The sequence below is a fragment of the Ranitomeya variabilis genome, chromosome 2, assembly GCF_051348905.1.
Source record: "Ranitomeya variabilis isolate aRanVar5 chromosome 2, aRanVar5.hap1, whole genome shotgun sequence".
NCBI classification, from domain to species: domain Eukaryota; kingdom Metazoa; phylum Chordata; class Amphibia; order Anura; family Dendrobatidae; genus Ranitomeya; species Ranitomeya variabilis.
The window spans coordinates 471,296,852-471,315,993 of NC_135233.1; the positions used below are offsets into that span (position 1 = coordinate 471,296,852).

General features: G+C 45.6%; 1 protein-coding gene across 2 annotated transcripts in view; it reads right to left on the bottom strand.

The window, feature by feature from the left end:
- Window positions 1-19,142, bottom strand: part of LOC143806804 (organic anion transporter 3-like) — a 98,080-nt gene that overhangs the window by 65,635 nt on the left and 13,303 nt on the right. Inside the window, exons 2-3 of one of the 2 annotated variants that reach the window (XM_077287732.1) lie at window positions 17,509-18,080; window positions 14,909-15,012 (exon numbers count right to left, since the gene is read on the bottom strand). In XM_077287732.1, the coding sequence (XP_077143847.1) occupies window positions 14,909-15,012; window positions 17,509-17,799 (395 nt within the window). In that variant the 5' untranslated portion in view covers window positions 17,800-18,080. Of the gene's footprint in view, window positions 1-14,908; window positions 15,013-17,508; window positions 18,389-19,142 lie in introns of those variants that run through there. The other variant, XM_077287730.1, reaches the window with a different exon arrangement.

Consider the following 19,142-nt stretch of genomic DNA (forward strand, 5'->3'; position numbering starts at 1 on the left):
GGAGACACATTTCATAAGTGTTAGGTTCAGCGTGTGCAAGGAGCACAACGAAAAGAGGCACCCTTTCCTTGTGCAGCATTACTGCTGCACAAGGTGGCTCTTTCAGTAACAAACGCCTGGGGGGGGGGGGGGGACAGGTTCCCTTAAATTTAGGTAGTTGTGCCAGCGTGGCGGTTGCATGACACGTTGCTGGATACACAGCAGGGGAGCAGCTGACGTTACTGAACCCCAATAACACGGCAGCAAGTGTTAACTGTGCAGCCAGCACTTCCAGGCACCAACTGGTGGTGTTAGAGCCCAGGGACAGCAGGAGGAGCAGATTTGTTTTGCCAGATACACAGCTGGGAATCAGCTGACGTTACTGAACCCTAATAACACGGCAGCAAGTGTTAACTGTGCAGCCAGAACTTCCAGGCACCAACTGGCTGTGTTAGAGCCCAGGGACAGCAGGAGGAGCAGATTGGAGGTATTGCCGCACACACAGCTGGGGAACAGCTGACGTTGCTGAACCCCAATAACAGAGGAGCGACTGTTGACTGTGCGGACAGCACTTCCAGGCACCAACTGGCGGTGTTGGAGCCCAGGGACAGCAGGAGGAGCAGAGGAACACAGTGTAGGACGAAGCCTGATTGGAGCAAGTCGAAAGGGAACCTTTAACCCCCCCCCCCCCCAAGGCGTTTGTAGCTGAAAGAGCCATCTTGTGCAGCACTAAGGATGCAAAAGGAAAAGTTGCTTGAGCCGTCCCCTGCTTGAGGCGTGATCTCTGCCCGCTCTTCATCACCCCACCCTCGCTGTACACATTGACTACTGGACAATTGCGTAACTCCCTCCTCTGGACGGATGTCTTCCTCCTCCATTGACTCCTCCTCATCCTCCTCACAAAGTGTCCCCTGCCTACGCCTTTGTGAGGAACCACGTGGCGCTGACTGTCCAGAAGCTGATCCTCCACAACATCATCCCTTAGCGCTTGCAGTGTTTGTTGAAGCAGGCAGATAAGGGGGACAGTCATGCTGACTAGTGCATCATCTGCACTCGCCATCCGCGTGGAATAATCGAAGGGACGCAAAACCTGGCAGACGTCCTTCATAGTGGCCCACTCTGTGGTTGTGAAGTCTGAACGGCGCGGAGTGCGACTTCTTTGCGCCTGATGCAGCTGGTACTCCATTACTGCTTGCTGCTGCTCACACAACCGCTCCAACATATGTAACGTGGAATTCCACCTGGTAGGTAGGTCACATATGATGCGATGTTCCGGAAGGCGGAATCGGCGCTGCAGAGCTGCAATGCGCGATCTTGCCATGCTGGAACCTTGTGCAGCAGTGCATCAAGATCCGGATAGTCCCTCAAAAACCTCTGCACGACCAAGTTGAGCACATGTGCCAGACATGGGATGTGAGTGAGGTTGCCGAGGCCCAGAGCTGCCACCAGATTTTGGCCATTGTCACACACTACCATGCCTGGCTGGAGGTTCGCTGGCACAAACCACACATCGCTCTCCTGCTTGATGGCATTCCAGAGCTCCTGCGCTGTGTGGTTTCGATTCCCCAAAGAAATGAATTTCAAGACGGCCTGTTGACGTTTGGCCACTTCTGTGCTCATGTTGGTCGTAACAGGTAAACGTTCACGGGTCCATGTGGAGGTGGACTGTGACGGCTCCTGCAGCGATGATTCTGAGGAACTTGTGTATGAGGAGGAGTCAATGCGTACTACAGACTGGATTCCTGCAATCCCTGCTCCGCAGTCTTCCCCCTCCCTTTCCCTCTTTGGCCCGTTCGGGGAATCTCTTCCTCAGAGCTGCTCCCAGCACCTTCCTGTACCTCACGCCATGATGGGTCAAGGACCTCATCATCTACACTACCCTCTGCCACCAACTGCTCCTCCTGGGTAGTCTCAGCAGCACAGCACGCACCAGAAAGTGGCACCTGAGTCATCAGATGCGTACTGCGGTGTGGTGACTGGAGGCACTGGCCCACCCGCCTCTTCAGAGTCAGAGAGACAAAGCTGTTGCGCATCACTGCACACTGCCTCTTCTTCCATTTCTCCAATGCTGCTTGGCTGGCCCCCTGTTTCCAAGCCAAGAGATTCAGAGAACAGAAGTAGAGACGGCTCCTGTCCTGGGCTCTCTGACTGCCTGGGCAATTTGGCAGGTGTTGAAGAGACAGATGGGTGCTCTCCAGTGCTCTGTGCCTGAGAGGATGTGGCACTAATTGAAGTCGATGCGTTAGCTGCCATCCATCTGACAACGGCTTCAATTTGGTCTTCACGCAGCAACGGTGTACGGCGCTCTCCGACAAAGCTGCGCATGAAGGACTGTTCCCTGCTGAAACTGGGTGATGAGTCACCGGTGCCCGCAGCAGGCACAGAATCCCCACGTCCTCTCCCTGCTCCACGCCCACGTGCCTTACTCCCTGCCCTCTTCATCTTGGTTGACTGATAAAGATAAGCAGAAAAGTACTAAGGGCTTAGTGTGCTTATTCCTGAACAGCTCCTAACAGGTATAAGAAACACTCATTTTCTAAAGTGTGGACTAGACTTTAATATGAGCTAATGTGGCCTACACAACTGTAAAATGGTGTGTTTGGTGAACTTTATTATTTATTTTATTTATTTTTTGGCAGAACTGACTACAGGGCGAGCTGCACTCAAGACAGCCATAAACGGCGCTGCAAGGCCCAAAAAACCTCCTCTATGTTATCCTATGTAGTGTTTTTCCACAATTTAGCTGGATACGGGTGGAAAGCCACTAATAGGAAATATTTGAAAAAATGTGCAGCAGGCTGCACTATTGGCAAAAAAGGACAATGTATTTTACGGTATGAGGCAGTAACGCACCCTGAGCTGGATACAACCGGCTGTGGCTGCACACAGACTACAGGGCGAGCTGCACTCACACGGAGACCGTGCAGACAGCCGTAAACGGCGCTGCAAGGCCCCAAAAAAACTCCTCTATGTTATCCTATGTAGTGTTTTTCCACAATTTAGCTGGATACGGGTGGAAAGCCACTAATAGGAAATATTTGAAAAAATGTGCAGCAGGCTGCACTATTAGCAAAAAAGGACAATGGATAGAACAGTATGAGGCAGTGAACCACCCTGAGCTGAGTACAACCGGCTATGGCTGCACACAGACTACAGAGTGAGCTGCACTCACACACACACACACACACACACACACAGAGACCTTGCAGACAGCTGTGAAAACCGCGCTACAAGGCAAAAGCAAGGTTCTCACGCAGCGGTTGCTAAATTAGCCTGGGGAAAGCACAATGAAGCTAATCGCTATCTCAACTGGCCCTCAGTCAGAACACAGCGTCCTATGCCTAACTGAATTCACAGCAGAGTGAGCCCGAAATGGCGGCAGCGGTTTTTATAGTGCATCATGACATCATTTCAGCAGCCAATCACAGCCTTGCCAGTAGTTTCATGCCCACCATGCTGAACAGGATGTGCCCACACTTGTAATCATTCCTCATTGGCTGAATTTGTGCAGTTTGAATTCTGGGAACTTCCAATTCCGGTATCCGATATGCGGTAAACATCGGAACTCGGTATCGGAATTCCGATACCGCAAATATCGGCCGATACCCGATACTTGCGGTATCGGAATGCTCAACACTAGTCATTTCTTTTTGTTGTGTTATTTTTAAATTGGGCAAAAAGGGGAGCGATTTGAATTGAATATTAAAAATAAAACAAAAAAAAACAACAAACTTATTACTGTATTTAATAGTCCCCTTAGGAGATTGTGATTTTTGCTATACATAGTTGTGTACCACAGGTGATCAGACGATCGCAGCTTCAAGTCTCCTATCATAGCGTGTGAGCCAGCATCAAAGGTAGGGACACAGCCGATGATGTAAATATACGTCATTGGTCGTGAAGGCGTTTAACTGTGGCACCGAACAACATTAGGAGTAAGTACTAAGGGTCACTAAGACTTAGGCCACTGTACAACAGTTGATACTTTCAGAAAAGCCATTGAATAGTTCTGCCCTTAGGAAAATGTTCTAGAAACTTTTGAATGATACACTGAAGGTGAAAAGTTTTCCTGGAATACATAGCGTTAGTTAGCCCCTTCAAGACATTTGAGGTAACTGTACTGTACGTCATGATCGGGAAGGGGTTCCTGCAAGCCAAAGTAACCGGCACATCATAGTGAGGAGCAAGGAGTGTGGTCTAAAAGGTGTTCTGCCAGTGACTGATGCACTGATGCACTGATGCATTGCAATACATACCAGTGATCAGAGTAATAAAAGTTAAAGTCCCATAGAGCGACTATGTAAAAAAAATAAAATTAAAAATAAAAGGAAAATCTGAAAAATTGTACCAATAAATACTATATGTAAAAAAAAAAAAAACCCACACAACCGACCTATAAAACAGTCACACTTTTTAACCACTTCAGTGAACACCGTGAAAAATGTAATAAAAAAAAAGCAAAAAAAATGCTTTTCCGTCATGCTGCCGAACAAAAAGTGGAATAAAACGCAATCAAAAAGTCAAATGTAAATAAAAATGGAATATCTGAAATCATCATCTTCACCATAGAGCCCAGTCTTCAGAGAAATAAAATAGGATTTTTTGTTTTTATTTAGGAGATACAAGTATTAACTAACGAAAATAGAAATGTCAGTGATAACGGGCCATCTTTAGATTCTTCCATTATATGTTGTGTGCTATAAACAAAAAATAAAAATCTTCAAACCAATTTTGTTCTCTCCAGTCACATTCAGCTCTTGCAGGTTTATCTATTTGTGTCCAGTGTGACAGCTCTTGTAAGGCGGCTCACCTCCGAGCTGTCTGTGAACATGCTGACATGGGTGGAAAATGGAGAGATTAATTGATTATGGAGCAGGAGACCTTGTGCAAAATACCCAGTGGACTCAGAATACTTAGCCCGGATTTAGATGACTGAATGTGTATTTTTTTCTATTATACTAATATGTTATCTTGAAAACAAAAAAGCACAGTAAAACCAAAAACATGTCCACAGGCTTGTTCACCGTGCACGCGGCTCATGTGTTCCTGTTTTAAATAATGGTTTTCTTGTGTCCACAAGACTGGGGAGGCCTCCACCCAGGGCCGGCGTCAGGGGCAGGCAGACCAGGCAGCTGCCTGGGCCCTCCGCTCTCCCAGGGGCCCCCAGCTAGCGGCAAGTCACGCAGCCGCTATGGGGCCCCTGTGAGGCAGGGGGGCCCGCCTGCCGCCAGCGCCGACTCCCCCACCGCATTGAACTATACCGGCGTCTGCCGGTACAGTTCAATGCAATGATGGAGGAGAGCGTCACCTGACGCTCCCTCTCCCATCATTCTCCGCTCTGCCTCTGACACAGCGGGTGCGCGTCATCGCGCACTCGCTGTGTGTGTCAGGCAGTGCGGCGGCAGCCGCCGACACAGGAGCAGGGAGCAGCGCGGGCTCGGGGAGAGGTGAAGAGCTTGTGTTTTATTTTTTTTTTATTTTTTTACTGGACTGTGCGGCCATTCTCGGCAGGATGTGGGCAGCAGTGCTGTATACTACTGTGGGCTGTGCTGTATACTACTGTGGGCTGTGCTGTATACTACTGTGGGCTGTGCTGTATACTACTGTGGGCAGTGCTGTATACTACTGTGGGCAGTGCTGTATACTACTGTGGGCAGTGCTGTATACTACTGTGGGCTGTGCTGCATACTACTGTGAGATGTGCTGTATACTACTGTGTGTGCTGTGCTATATACTACTGTGTGGGCTGTGCTATATACTACTATGTGGGCTGTGCTATATACTGCTATGTGGGCTGTGCTATATACTATGGGGGTATATTATATTCTATGGGGGAGGCTGTGTTATATATTTGGGGGGTACATTATACATTATAATCTATGGAGGGGGCTGCATTTTATTCTGTGGGGGGCTTTATTAGATTTTATGAGGGATGATTGCATCATACCCTTTGATGGGGCTATATTATACTCTATGGGGAGGTGGGCTGTATTATATCCTGTTTGGGGCTACATTATATTCTATGGGGGGGCTGTATTATATTTATATTCTATGAGGGGTAATTGCATCATACTCTATGAGGGGGCTACATTATACTATATGGGGGCTGCATTATATTCTATGGGGAGGTTACATTATACTCTGGGGGGGTTACATTATACTCTGTGGGGTGGTGGCTGCATTATACTATATGTGGGCTGAATTATACTGTATCGAGGACTATGGGGAATACATTATACTATATGAAGAACTATGGGGTACATTATACTATGGGAAGTGAATTGTACTACATGAATGACTATGGTGGTGCATTATACTATATGGAGCACTGTGAGGAGTGTATTATGCTATATGGAGGACTGAGGAGTATATTTTAATATATGGAGGACTATGAGGAGTGTATTATACTATATGGAGGACTATGGGAAGTGTATAATACTATATGGAGGACTATGAGGAGTGTATTATACTATATGGAGGATATACCCTGTTTTTCCATCTTTTTACTAGCACTTGCTGTCCACTGTGATTTTTTTTGCAACAGAGTGTTTTTGGTTTTACTGTGCTTTTTTGTTTCCAAGTCTCACGCGGCTCATGTGTTCCTGTTTTACATAATATGTTGTTATCTTGCATATTTCTGTATCGTAGACTCAAAAAAAAAAAAAAAAAAATTACCAAACCTAATAGTCTAATAGAACATTATTGAAAAGTGTGATTAAAAACAATCAAAATACAAGGGACCCAATGAAGCATGTATAAAGGTATAATAAATGGAAATATACTAAAAGTGTGCTTATAATACTAGAAACAATATATTAAAACAGCAACAATGGATATCACCGGGGACTGAAAAAAGAGAGCATAAATTACGCTAAGTGCCTATTGTCAGTAACAGCCAAATTGGAACCTTGGTGCATAAAAAGAGCCCAAAAAATTACTTCCATAGAATAGAGATTAGTGTGGAACAGAGTTTACAGTTAAAGAAGTCCTCCTCATCCTCCCAGCAACATTTTTATCCTCTTAGCATATTTCAATCATATTATATAGCACAATTGCTCATTTTGCCTTTCTACCCAGATAATTCTCTTTCTGCTCTATATAGAAACAGGAAGTCTCTTTTCCTAGCATTTATCATTCCCCTCTTCAATGCCTTACGTAGCCGCTCTCTCTCCCTCTCCCAGGGATTTTTGCAGTGATGACTCATGCAGAGAAAATGGATCTCCTGTTTCTACATAGAGTTTAGAAGGATTCAGCTAGTTAGTTTTCTATCACATGATCTCAGATCTAAATGGAAAAGAGGAGAATTAGCTGGGGAGAAGGGGAAAATGAGCAGTGCCTATCTTTCCTGCAATTTCCCTGATCTCAACTAAGAAAATGTTTGGTGCCATGGTTGCCTTTCCACCAGCATCTTACACATCTCCATGTACCTTGCCACAAATCTTATTCTAGCCAGTCTGGAGTAAAATTTCTGGCGTCAGGTACGAGTTGTGGCATTGTGTCCCTGCCCATTTTGGGAGAGCTGGGCGAAACTGGAGTGAAAACACTAAAATGGTTTGAGGAATATGACAAAGAGTTCAGTGAGTTGACTTTACTCTAAATTCCCAGATCTTAATCCAGTTGTGCAAAGCTGTAGCTATGTTTTACTTCACCCAGGGCAAAAGGTTAAGTGCAGTACCCTCACCTTGTGTCTATATATCAGACCCCCTTAACAAAAAAAAAAAAACACAATTTTTTTTTTTTATTTATTTTTTTTTTACTATAGGCCGAAAAACTAACAGGAAGTTAATTGCTAACTACTTGACTGTTCTACCCGGCTTTGGCACAGATCAGTCATTGACCTCTCCTGAAGGCGATTCAGCTGCTCAGTGTCAACAGAGCAGTTTTCTATTCTGGGTTGCTCTGTCGATGGGGCATAACTGCTGAAATCATGCTGATTGATAGCAGTTGGGGAGCCGGCTGTCAATAAGCGTGACGCCGGCAGTTACGCTGCAGCGAAGCAAATCGGAAGACCAGACCCTACTCTGTTAACGTGATGCCAGCAGAAGCCATTGAATCACCAGCAAGAGCGGTCTATGACCATTCTGTTCTGGCAGAGATCAATGTTGGTCACATTATGCCAGTGTGTTTTTAGACATACTGAAAAACAAAAGTGATTTTTTTTTTTTTTTTTTTTGCTGTGTTTTAGTTTTTTAAATGGCATTCATTATATGTGTTATGGTAGTTTTATAGCTTGGGTCGTTATGCATATAGGGATAACAAACGTGCACTTTTTAAGTTTACTTGTTTAGTTTATATATTAAATAGCATTTATAGTTACAAAATGTTTTTAATGCTTTGTTTTGAATTTTTCTCTCCATTTTTACAATTGTTTCCCCCAATTGGCCATATCCAGTAAAATTGTCTTACAATTAGCACCATAATTGTGGCAAACATCGTAGTCCCCCATCTTGCAATAATGCCTCATTTTGGTGTAATATCTCCAGCCTTGTCTCCTTGTTGTGTCCCCATCCTGGTCATCATCTTGTAGTAATGTCCCCATCCTGGTCATCATCTTGTAGTAATGTCCCTATCCTGGTCCCCCATCTTGTTGTAATGTCCACATCCTGGTCCCCTTGTCCTAATGCCCCATTCTGTCTCTCTTCTTGTAGCAATGTCGCCATCTTTGTAGTAATGTCCTCATCCCGGAGCCATGTCCCCAATCCCAATGTACATTCCCAAATGGTGTGATTGATATTTTGTTCTCTATTAAAACCAAAAAAAAAAAAAAAAAAAGTAAAAAAAATTAATGCTGAGGCTGTGTTTTTCTGCAGGTGGCCGCACCACACGATGCAATAACAATATTCTCTGGTTACTAAGTGTTTTTTTATGCATTTTCCACCTTAATTGTTGCTATTTGGGGGCAGATATGAAGCAGTTTAACGCTTTTTTAACAGTAAAGAAAAGCTTTGATTCTGTTCTTAAAAATGCAACTTTTTGGGTTTTTTTTCAGAAGAAGCCTATAGAGAAAAAAAAAAAAATATAGAATTAGACTTAGTTACCGGTAATTCGGTTTCTAGGAACCTTTCACGACGGCATACGGAGGTTGCCTCTTTGCCCTGATGGGGAACAGGAAACAGAGGTTAAAAGGCCCTCCCACTTGTCAGTGACTTATAACTGAAAAACATAGCACCGGTTTACCTTTTGAATCCCAGATTGTTATCCAGGAATATAGGTAGGGAATTAGCGCCATCGTGGAAGGTTCCTAGAAACCGAGTTACAGGTAAGTCTAATTCTATTTTCTCTAGTCACCTTCCACGACAGCATATGGAGGAATACCATCCGATTTGGTGCTAGGGTGGGACAACGGCCTGGAGTACTTCCCTGCCAAAGACTAGATCTTTATTGGACAATACGTCTAATCTATAATGCTTAGAGAAAGTATGTAGTGAAGACCATGTCGCCGCCCTGCAGATTTGGTCTGCGGATGCGCCTGCTCTTTCTGCCCAGGAGACTGATATGGATCTGGTTGAGTGGGCCTTGACCTGTGCTGGGAGTGATTTATTTTGAGCGAGATATGCTTCTGCTATAGCTGTTTTAATCCAATTAGAGATGGTGCTTTTTGCCACCTTTTCCCCTTTATTATGACCAGAGAGAGATGGACAAACAGATTCTGATCAATTCTGCAAGAGCTGGTTTGCTCTAAGTATTGTAGAACAATACGTCTGGCATCAAGAGTATGGAATTTTTCTTCTTTCGAGTTTGCTGGATTTTTGGCAAAAGCATAGTAGGATGATTTCCTGGGAACGGTGAAATTCAGAGACTACCTTTGGAAGAAAAGAAGGGTCAAGACGAAGGACTATGGAGTCGTCTCTAATTGTCAAATAGGGCTCTCTCATTGATAGGGCTTGTAGTTCTCCTCTCCTTGCCGTGGTTATAGCTACCAAAAAAAGTTTTGTAAAACAAGATTTTGAGGAGAACAAGAAGACAAAGGCTCAAATGGTGGACCTGTGAGCCCTTGTAGTACCAAGTTAAGATCCCATGAGGGAACCACTAACTGTCTTCTAGGGTTCATTCTGAGGGCTGATGTCATGAATCTTTTGATCCAACGATGACCTGCTAGATCCTGGTCAAAAATAGAACTGAGAGCGGAGACCTGGACATTTAGGGTGCTAGGCCTGAGACCTCTCTCTAAGCCCTTTTGTAGAAAATCTAAGATTTGTGACATATTTGGGCTAAGGGGATCCGGTAGAATAGTGAGGCAGAAGGACGAAAACTTCTTCCAGACCTTATTGTAGATAGCGTTGGTTACTGGCTTTTTGGACCTTTGTAGAGTAGTAATTACTGGGTTCCGATAATCCTTTGGCTCTCAACACCTGGGCCTCAGTAACCATGCTGCTAGGTTCCACTCCTGAGGCTCCAAGTAGCGAGTGGGCCCCTGTAAGAGGAGGTCATTTTCTGCTTGAAACTGGACTGGGCCGTCTACTTGTAGATCGATAATCAGGTTGAACCAACTTCTTTTTGGCCATAATGGGGCTACCAGAATAGTTGGGGTTCGTTCTTCTCGGACTTTCCGTAAAACCTTCACCAGGATCGGAATTTGTGGGAACGCATAGGCCAGGTGAAAATCCCACTTCTGGACTAGAGCATCTACTCCCCTGGAATTGACCCTGGGGTTTAGGGAGAAGAAGGCTTCGACCTGCTTGTTTTGGCGAGATGCAAAAAGAATGATTTTTGGTGGACCCCACCCGTCTACCAGTATTTTGAAGTTCCGACTGTTCAAGCTCCATTCCCCCGGCTGTATGTCTTGGTGACTCAGTCTGCCTGGGTGTTGGAAGAGCCTTTCAAATGGATTGCCGTCAGTGACAGTTGGTGTTTCTCCGCCCAGGAGAATATTCAAGTGGAGATACTTTTTAGGTTGTTGAACCTTGTACTGCCTTGATGTCTGATATGAGCAACTGCAGTCATGTTGTAGGATGTGTTGTCCAGTGATCTGGCGACTTGCTGCCAGTAGGGCTTCCTCTACAGTTTTTAACTAATTGAAATTGGACGACTTCCTGCTCGTTGTCTGGTCCCAGAGTCCTTGGAACGGGATATTGTTTATCTTGGCTCCCCAGCCCCTCTTGCTGGCATCTGATATGATCGTAGTTAGCGGGACCTGAGTTCAGCTCACACCCCTGTGGAAATTTTTTGAATATATCCACCATGCCAGGGAGGCTCTTACTTGACCCGGCATGTGTAGTCTTCTGTTTAGAGTACTTGGATGGCCGTTCCAGTTCCCTAAAATATGAGCTTGGAGGACTCTGGAGTGGGCCTGAGCCCAGGGTACTGATTGGATGCAGGCTGTCATAGAGCCCAAGACTGACATGCCTTCTCGGAGTGTAGGGGACCTCATGTCTCTGAACCTCTTGACCTTTGTTATTAAGGTTATACGGTGGTCTTCTGGAAGGAAAAACAATTGTTTCGCAGAGTTCAGGAGTACCCCCAGGAATTTTCTGGTTTTGGAGGGCAGTAGCTGAGACTTTTTCAGGTTTGGGATCCACCCCAGAGATGTTAAAACACCGAGAGTCTTTGATACATGAGATTCTAGGACCGTCTTGGTGGAGGCTACTATCAGCAAGTCGTCCAGGTAAGGCAGTATACAGATGCCTTGACTCCTTCAAGATAATGGCAGAAGTAGTGTCCTTTATCCGAAGACTCTTGGAGCCAAAGAGATGCCAAACGGAAGGACGTTGAACTGATAGTGTTCCACCTGCCGACCTCCCTGTACCGCAAATCTGAGATATTTTCTGTATCTCGGGTGGATTGGAATATGGAAGTAGGCGTCTTTTAAGTTGATGGTCGACATAAAGAAATGAGGGCCGATCAAAGGAATGACCGATCCTACAGATTCCATCTTGAATCTGCGGTATCTTATATGTTGGTTCAGTCCCTTCAAATTTATAATGATATGGGCCTCGCCTGAGGGATTGGCTACCAGAAACAGTCGAGAGTAATGGCCCAGACCCCATTCTGACTCTGGAACTTGGGAGATTACGTTTTATCTTGCCAGGTCTCTGAGACCTACTAGCAGCGCTGTTTGATCTCTTGGGGATGGAAGGGAGGTGACTTTCAGACCCCATGGAGGGGAGGAAATTAACTATTAATGGGCCCTCCTTGATGACATTGAGGACCCAGTGACAATTCGTGATATTCTGCCACTGACGTAAAAATTTTGAGAGTCTCCCCACCCCCATTGTGTCATAGTCACCGTTTTTCTTGTTGGGACTGTTGTTGTTAGGGGATGGGAATAGTCCTCCCTCCACCTTTTGCGTAGCTCCACCTCCCGTTCTTGACCTTCCCACTCTGGGAGGTTTGAGGCTGTGAGGGATGAAAAAAAATAGTTTTAGGGGGTTTTTGTTCCAGGAGGGCTTTTTCCTTATCTGTGGCCTTTTCTAGGATCGTGTCTAGGGAGGGCCCAATGATATATTCTCCTTTAAAGGGTATGGCACATAACTTGGCTTTGGAGGTGATGTCACCAGACCACATCTTGAGCCAGAGGGTTCTTCTAGCCGAGTTGAATTGTACAAGTGACCTGGCGGCAACTCTGATGGATTCCATGGAGGCGTTCGCTAAAAACCCAGTAGCCCTGAGAAGGCTAGGCAGTGAGTCCAGCAGTTCACCCCTGGAGATACCCTGGCATATATGGGCTTCTATTTCCTCTAACCAGCGGGAGAGGGCTCTAGCTACACAGGTGGAAGCAATGTTAGCCTTTAAGGCCACCATAGATGTCTCCCAGGACTTCAAGAGACTTTCTATGTTTCTGTCCATTGGATCCTTCAATTGTGAAGAATCTTCAAATGGGAGTGCGGTTCTTTTCGCAACCCTTGCCACCTGTACGTCGACTTTGGGAATGTCCCATTTGACAGTATCACCTGCTATGGGGAATCTGTGTTTCAACTATGAGTGGGTGCTGAGGCGTTTCTCTGGCAGTTCCAACTCTTGAGAAATCATGTCAAGTATATTGGCATGCATCAGGAACCCTACACTTTTTCCCATTTTTAACTCACCAAACATCTGGTCCTGAATGGACTGAGGCTCTGATTCCTTTTCCAGCCCCATAGTGCTGCGTACTATATATACCAGCTCCTCAATCCACTCTGAGGAGAAAAGATATTTTCTGGTTTCAGAGGCCTTAGGAGATACGGGTTCTTCCCGTCTACCAGAGGACAATGCATAGGAGAGGTCTGATGCAGACTCAGAGCCCTCAACCTGTATTTTCCTTTTCTTCCCTGGAGAAGGTGGGGGGGAGGGGTAAAAGCCACGAGAGAAGACTGCACCTCCTGTTTGACTAGCGAGCGGATCTCTTTCAAAAGGGAGGGTTGCTCTGCTCTGACTATTTTAATGAGAACTGCGTCCCCTGTGGTCTAAAGACGCGGCTGAACTGTGCGGTTTTGATGCTTTTTTTTTTTCTTCACTTCTCTTCTATGTGGAGTCTAAAATAAACGTATGTAAAAACTGCAGATATCAAAGCTTCTCTGTGATATAAAAAAAACACATTAAAAATGCAGCTTCACATCTGCACCAAAAACGCATCAAATAAAGGGGAGATGATTGTTATTGAGTAGTTTGGTGCAGACACTGGAAGAAAATAAAACACAGTATTTCTGCAACGCGTGAGCACGGCCGTACAGACAAGAAGCAGCCAAATGTCATAGGGAAGCTACATAAAGAAAGACAGAGAAAGTCCTGTCCAACTGTGAATTAAGGAACAAAAAATAATTCACAGGTCCCAACTAGAGATGAGCAGGACGCACAGATGACATCGCACCGATCCTGGCTAATGAAAAGCCGCGTCAGGGACGCCAGAAGGTCAGAGATTCGTGGCCCCCCCATCAAGCTGCCCGGTAGCGCTGACCTGGACGCTGGACCAGAGACCCAAAATCCATCTGCTCAACTCTAGTCCCGACTGTCCCGGATACAGCGGACAGTCCTGGATTTGGGTTTACTCCCTGCAGGCTCAAGTGTCTGCAGAATTTCCCTTACTGCCAGCGCCCCTCTGACAACTCCTCCTGCCGGGGGAGAAAGAAATGGTAAATGGGCGTGGATTGGGGTGAGGCCAAAATTTTCCAGGGCGCGCTACACATGATCTGTCCTTCGTTCAATTCTTCAAAATTTGGGAAGTATGTAGCTTGCACCACCCCATATAGCATGCACCCCCCCTCCATATATAGCCAGCACCCCCATATATAGCCTGCACCCCCATATGTACCTGTACCCACATATATACCCAGCACACCCATATGTACCCTCACATATACCCTGCACCAGCATATATACCCAGCACACCCATATGTACCCTCACATATACCCTGCACCAGCATATGCACCCCCATATGTACCCTGCACCTCACACACCCTGACACACAGCCTGCAAGCCCATGATGTACCCCTGTTCCCTAGTTACCTGTACCTTAATCACTTGTAATCTGAAGCTTGGCTCCACACATGGGCATGATGTCACCACAGGTCCTTCACCTCTATGATTTTTCTTCTTCCATCAGGGCAGGGGGCTGATCAGTGCTCCTCTACCCATGCACCCCGAAAAAAATAAATAAAATAAAGATGATAGTTTCCCTCCCCAGTCCAGAGGAGGTAAGAATAAGAGGGAGATTAAAAAAAAACAAAAAAACAACTATATATATTTTTAAATCTTTCATAGTGACGTCGCCCCCTACAACCTGCCGCCCTAGGCATCGGTCCTTGGGTGCCTAGTGGCAAATACGGCCCTGATTGTAAGTGCTGTACACAGTGCTATATGATATGATGAACTGCAATACATTAAGAGGATAACATTTTGACGGGAGGAGAAGTCCTTCTTTAATAGTGTTCTTACCAGGTTATTGAAAATTAATGAGTGAGGCCATGTACCATCATTTATCAAAGCCACACTCCACAGTTATGTCCTCCTCACCTGTCTGCAAGGGGTCCATATAGCATTGCACCCACCAACACTCCTGCCATATAAGTGGATTGTGCCAGTTCCTTCATCCATTCTCGTTCACAAACCAGATCCCACTATTTGAAGAAACAAGAGTGAAGATTCTTAGTTTTGCACTAACACTGTTAGTTTGTCTCAGCAATAGAAATTGGTATGTTGCAGTCTTGAAAGACGCACCGCATGTCAGTGTCCGCCGGTGATCCACGGGTGTCTGTGCAAGCATAGTGGACATGGGATTTCTAGATATCCCATCCACTATGTTGTAAAATCTGGACGCTGTGGGCTGAACGCTGCACAATTACGCAGCGTCCAACCCGCAGCGTTTACTGATCGTGGGCACGTACCCTAAAGCGGTTGTCTGGGACTATCATACGATTGACTTATCCATAAGGGAGTGTGAGATAAGGTGCAGGACCAGCGAGCATGCACTAGTCTAGAACCCTGGTGTCGGTATTCGGACCCCACTGATTTATTATTTATGAACTATCCTAGGAATTAAAAAAAATAAATAAATAAATTTAAAAAAAATGCAGTCCACATCTGTGGATGTAACAGTGGAAAAGGATGACTTTTTTGACACCATTGAGTATCTTAAAGATCTTGCTCCCTATATTAATTCCTTACATGGGCCTAGGGGTGTGCAGCGCCCCAGAGTCCTGGTCGTTGCAGTACTGATGCTCCGCCGCTAAGGGGGGTGTTGGTACGTCTGATGGCACTGAAGGAGTTCACCTGACCAGGTATCACAGACAACAATACACTTCACAGTCTGGCCTCCAGGGGGAGCTAAGGGTGCTATGTATTAGGCCACTCCTCACAATCTGGTAACACTGGGGGTTAGATAGGAAGTTAGACAGAAGCTGACTGGGTTGGAACCAGGCGACATCCTGTGGCAGAGGGTGTCGCAGGGGAAGATTCAGGGGGGTCCCTGTCAGGGGTGGGATCCTGACAGAGGCCTAGCGAGCAGAAAGAACGTTATGGGACCGCGCCTGCACGAGATAGCGGCGGTGCCCTAAGAAAGGACAAGAAGCGAGGTTTATTGTGAAGAGTGAGAAACGAGATCAACGCAACAAGGAGAAAACACCAGTAGGAGTCGTGCTGTAAGACTGAGGCAACATCCTACTGAGGTGCGTAGCCGGTGGCCGGAAACGCCGAGGAAGTATTGAGCTCCAGGCCTTACTTCAAACCTACGGCAGGACAGTCAGTTATAGGCGGGCTGTCTCACCCAAATCACTTAAGCAGACATAGGGGGCAACAGTTGGAGAGGGGCGACTCTAGGGTCCCGGAAGACCTCCAGGCCTACCCGTCATACGGGTGCGTCCTAACCATATCATCTGGGGGACGGAGAAGAACATCAGAATCAGTTGTGAGGGAACTTCAGAAACAGACAACAGTTGTGAGGACTATCCTGTGGTGCTAAGCAGGGAAGGACTACAACACACAAGCGCTAGAAGGTAGGCACAGATTTCCACCTGTAAAGGGAACTCTGGAGGTGCCATCGGACCGGCTGGTCTCAGCCAGCCCTGTTAACCGTACTCCGGGTTGAGGATCCTGAAGCCTTCAGTAAAGAGGTAAAGAGACTGCAACCTGGTGTCCTCGTTATTCATCGCGACCTGCACCACACCATCATCATTCTCAACTTTCACTGGACGCCCCTCAGCAGGGTCACGGACCGGGTCTAGCCACCATGAAACTCCCAGAATCGAGACAGAGAGGCCCGGTACCGGGTACCCCTCGGCCCTGCAACAGTGGGGGCGCTCCAGCTCCAGGTGTAACAGAGGGTGCCACCATGACCGTGAAGGAGGGGTGCACTGCTGACGTATATTTCAGCTGAATGTGCGTCAGAGGAGTATATTGCTGCACAGGGACATTACTACATGGGGTTGGGCAACACGCATGTCATTATAGGATCTAGAACGCTACAAGGGCGCATACATCTGACCAACATGCAGGTGGGGGCCCAGGTCCAAGTTTTGCACCGGGGCCCATTGGACTCTAATTACGCCACTGTCTTGGCCCATCACCTAAATCTAATTCTTCCTGTAGTGTATATGATTCAGTCATGCTATATAGGATCTATAGCACATTCAGTATAAATATTAGTTATTAATTTTTATTACAAGATAGTGCTATATAGCATGATGGCATCCTAGTGAACTTTTCAGATTATAGGGATTGCCAGGATTTATGTACTCATGACCCAAGTTTAGGATAGGTCGTTAGTATCAGATTGTTGGTGGTCCAACACCCAACAACCCCACCAATCAGTTGTTTGCATGCTACAGCCAGATGTGCATAGCTCCCATTCAGTCCAGTAAGAGCTGAGCTACAGTGCACAGAGATGTGGTGTTCCAGGTCTCTGTAGATGCATCTCCAGAGAGGTGCAAACAGCTGATTAGTGGGGGTGCCAGATGTTGGACCACCACCAGATTTTTTTTTCCTGTATATCCCTTAGTATTAAGCCATTGTGCACTCAGATAAAGTGGCAATGTTTTCTTATTTGTACCCCCCTCAAATCCACGAAAATGGCACATAAAATTCAATAAAAAATCCCAAGAAGTTAATGTACCACTTACCTCGCTGATAATAGATGTATACAAAGTCAAGTCATATATTCGCTCCCCTTGCTGGCATGGTTCTGTATCATTCGATAGCAGCGAAATGTATCGAGTGCACGAATCTTTTGGTAAAGAAGAATTTCCAAGTGTGAGGTTAGATTGGCAATGAAAAGGCGGCACCGCGGCTGTGAAAATTTGCATGAGGTTATGTGTGGCAATGAAGAGGAGAGGAGCAGATAGAATAGATACCAAGGAAGACTGAAAGGGAGAAAACAGGCTGTCCTTTTCCAGAGCATCCCGAAGCTCCATGACTTAAGGAACAGAAAAGATTACTATACTGGAGGCCAAGTAATGTATTTCTTTCTCTTGTGTAAGTTTTTAGAGCTTCTTCAGTGAATATTAGATTCCCTTGGGGTGTTGAAGAGTTTGTTGTAATGCACGTTGGTTTCTGAAAGTCATTGAGACGTTCTTCAGATTATTCATGGACCATCAATGAAGAAGACCGACCATTTGTGAAAGACGCTTCCAGTACTAGTTGACTGCTCTTCAGAAGAAGTCCAACTTCGAGTAGAGGATGTCACGCCAAACCACTAAAAGAAAAATTGCTTGGTGAGGTTCGTTTTCTATGAAACCGTTAACTTTGAACCTGACCGTTTTTGGATGTCAAAGTTCCATTAAAGAATTCTAATTTCATCAATCCACATTGCTCTCGAATGAAAAAAAAAAAAAAATGTAGAAATTGTCCTTCACTCAAAGGATTGACTGCAAATGATGATGCTTGGCTCCTAAAAAGGTTGGCAATTATAGGGTTTAAATAAATGATTTCCAAAATGCAGATTCCTTCTTTGCATAGAAGTAAGTTCTAATCATCATGAGGTTTTCCTCCATGAGTGTATGCTATATTACAAGTCGCTGGATGATTACATCAGATTGTGAACCACCCAAGGCAGTAAGCATGACTTAGCATCTGGTTATAAATGTTAAATATTCACATGTCTAGGTGAAGACAAACCGAACAGTGTCTTATTAAGTCATTTTGAGATTCATTCAAAGATAACAAAGAAAACCACAAGGTTAGAAGAGTGAAGAAACAGCAGACAAAGGAGGTGAGGAAGAGGGGGGAAACGTGGAGAACAGTCCAGAGGACCACGAGTTAGAGATAACATGTTACCTGACAAGACCTTGCAAGCAAAATATCTACAAAGTGCCAACATAAACACATAAGCCCCAACTCAAGCAAATTTCTGGAGTAACTAAAACTGCTTGAAATGTTGCAGAAAGGTTCAGTTTGCTGCCCTAGCCTTGCATCTGATTACCCTGGTTAGGGTAATGTTGCGTGTTGGTGCCCCTTCTGACACATGCCCTGGTTGCTGCACCCTAACTACGCCCCTGAGCGCCATTTTACGCATTACCGTCTCGCCAACAGGATAGGCTTTCAGAGTTTCTGACCAATGCGTTTGCAGCGTAAGCTGCCCTTTCTAAGGATGAACCACAGAGGACCAGAGAAGCAGGTGGCAGCATTATATAATACTTTTATTAGATTGCTTAAAGGGGTTGTCCACTACTCCAACATCCCATTCTTAAATTCTGAACATTTTTTTTTTAAATTATATACTCATCTCCGGTAGCAGTGCCATTCCAGAACTGCTGGC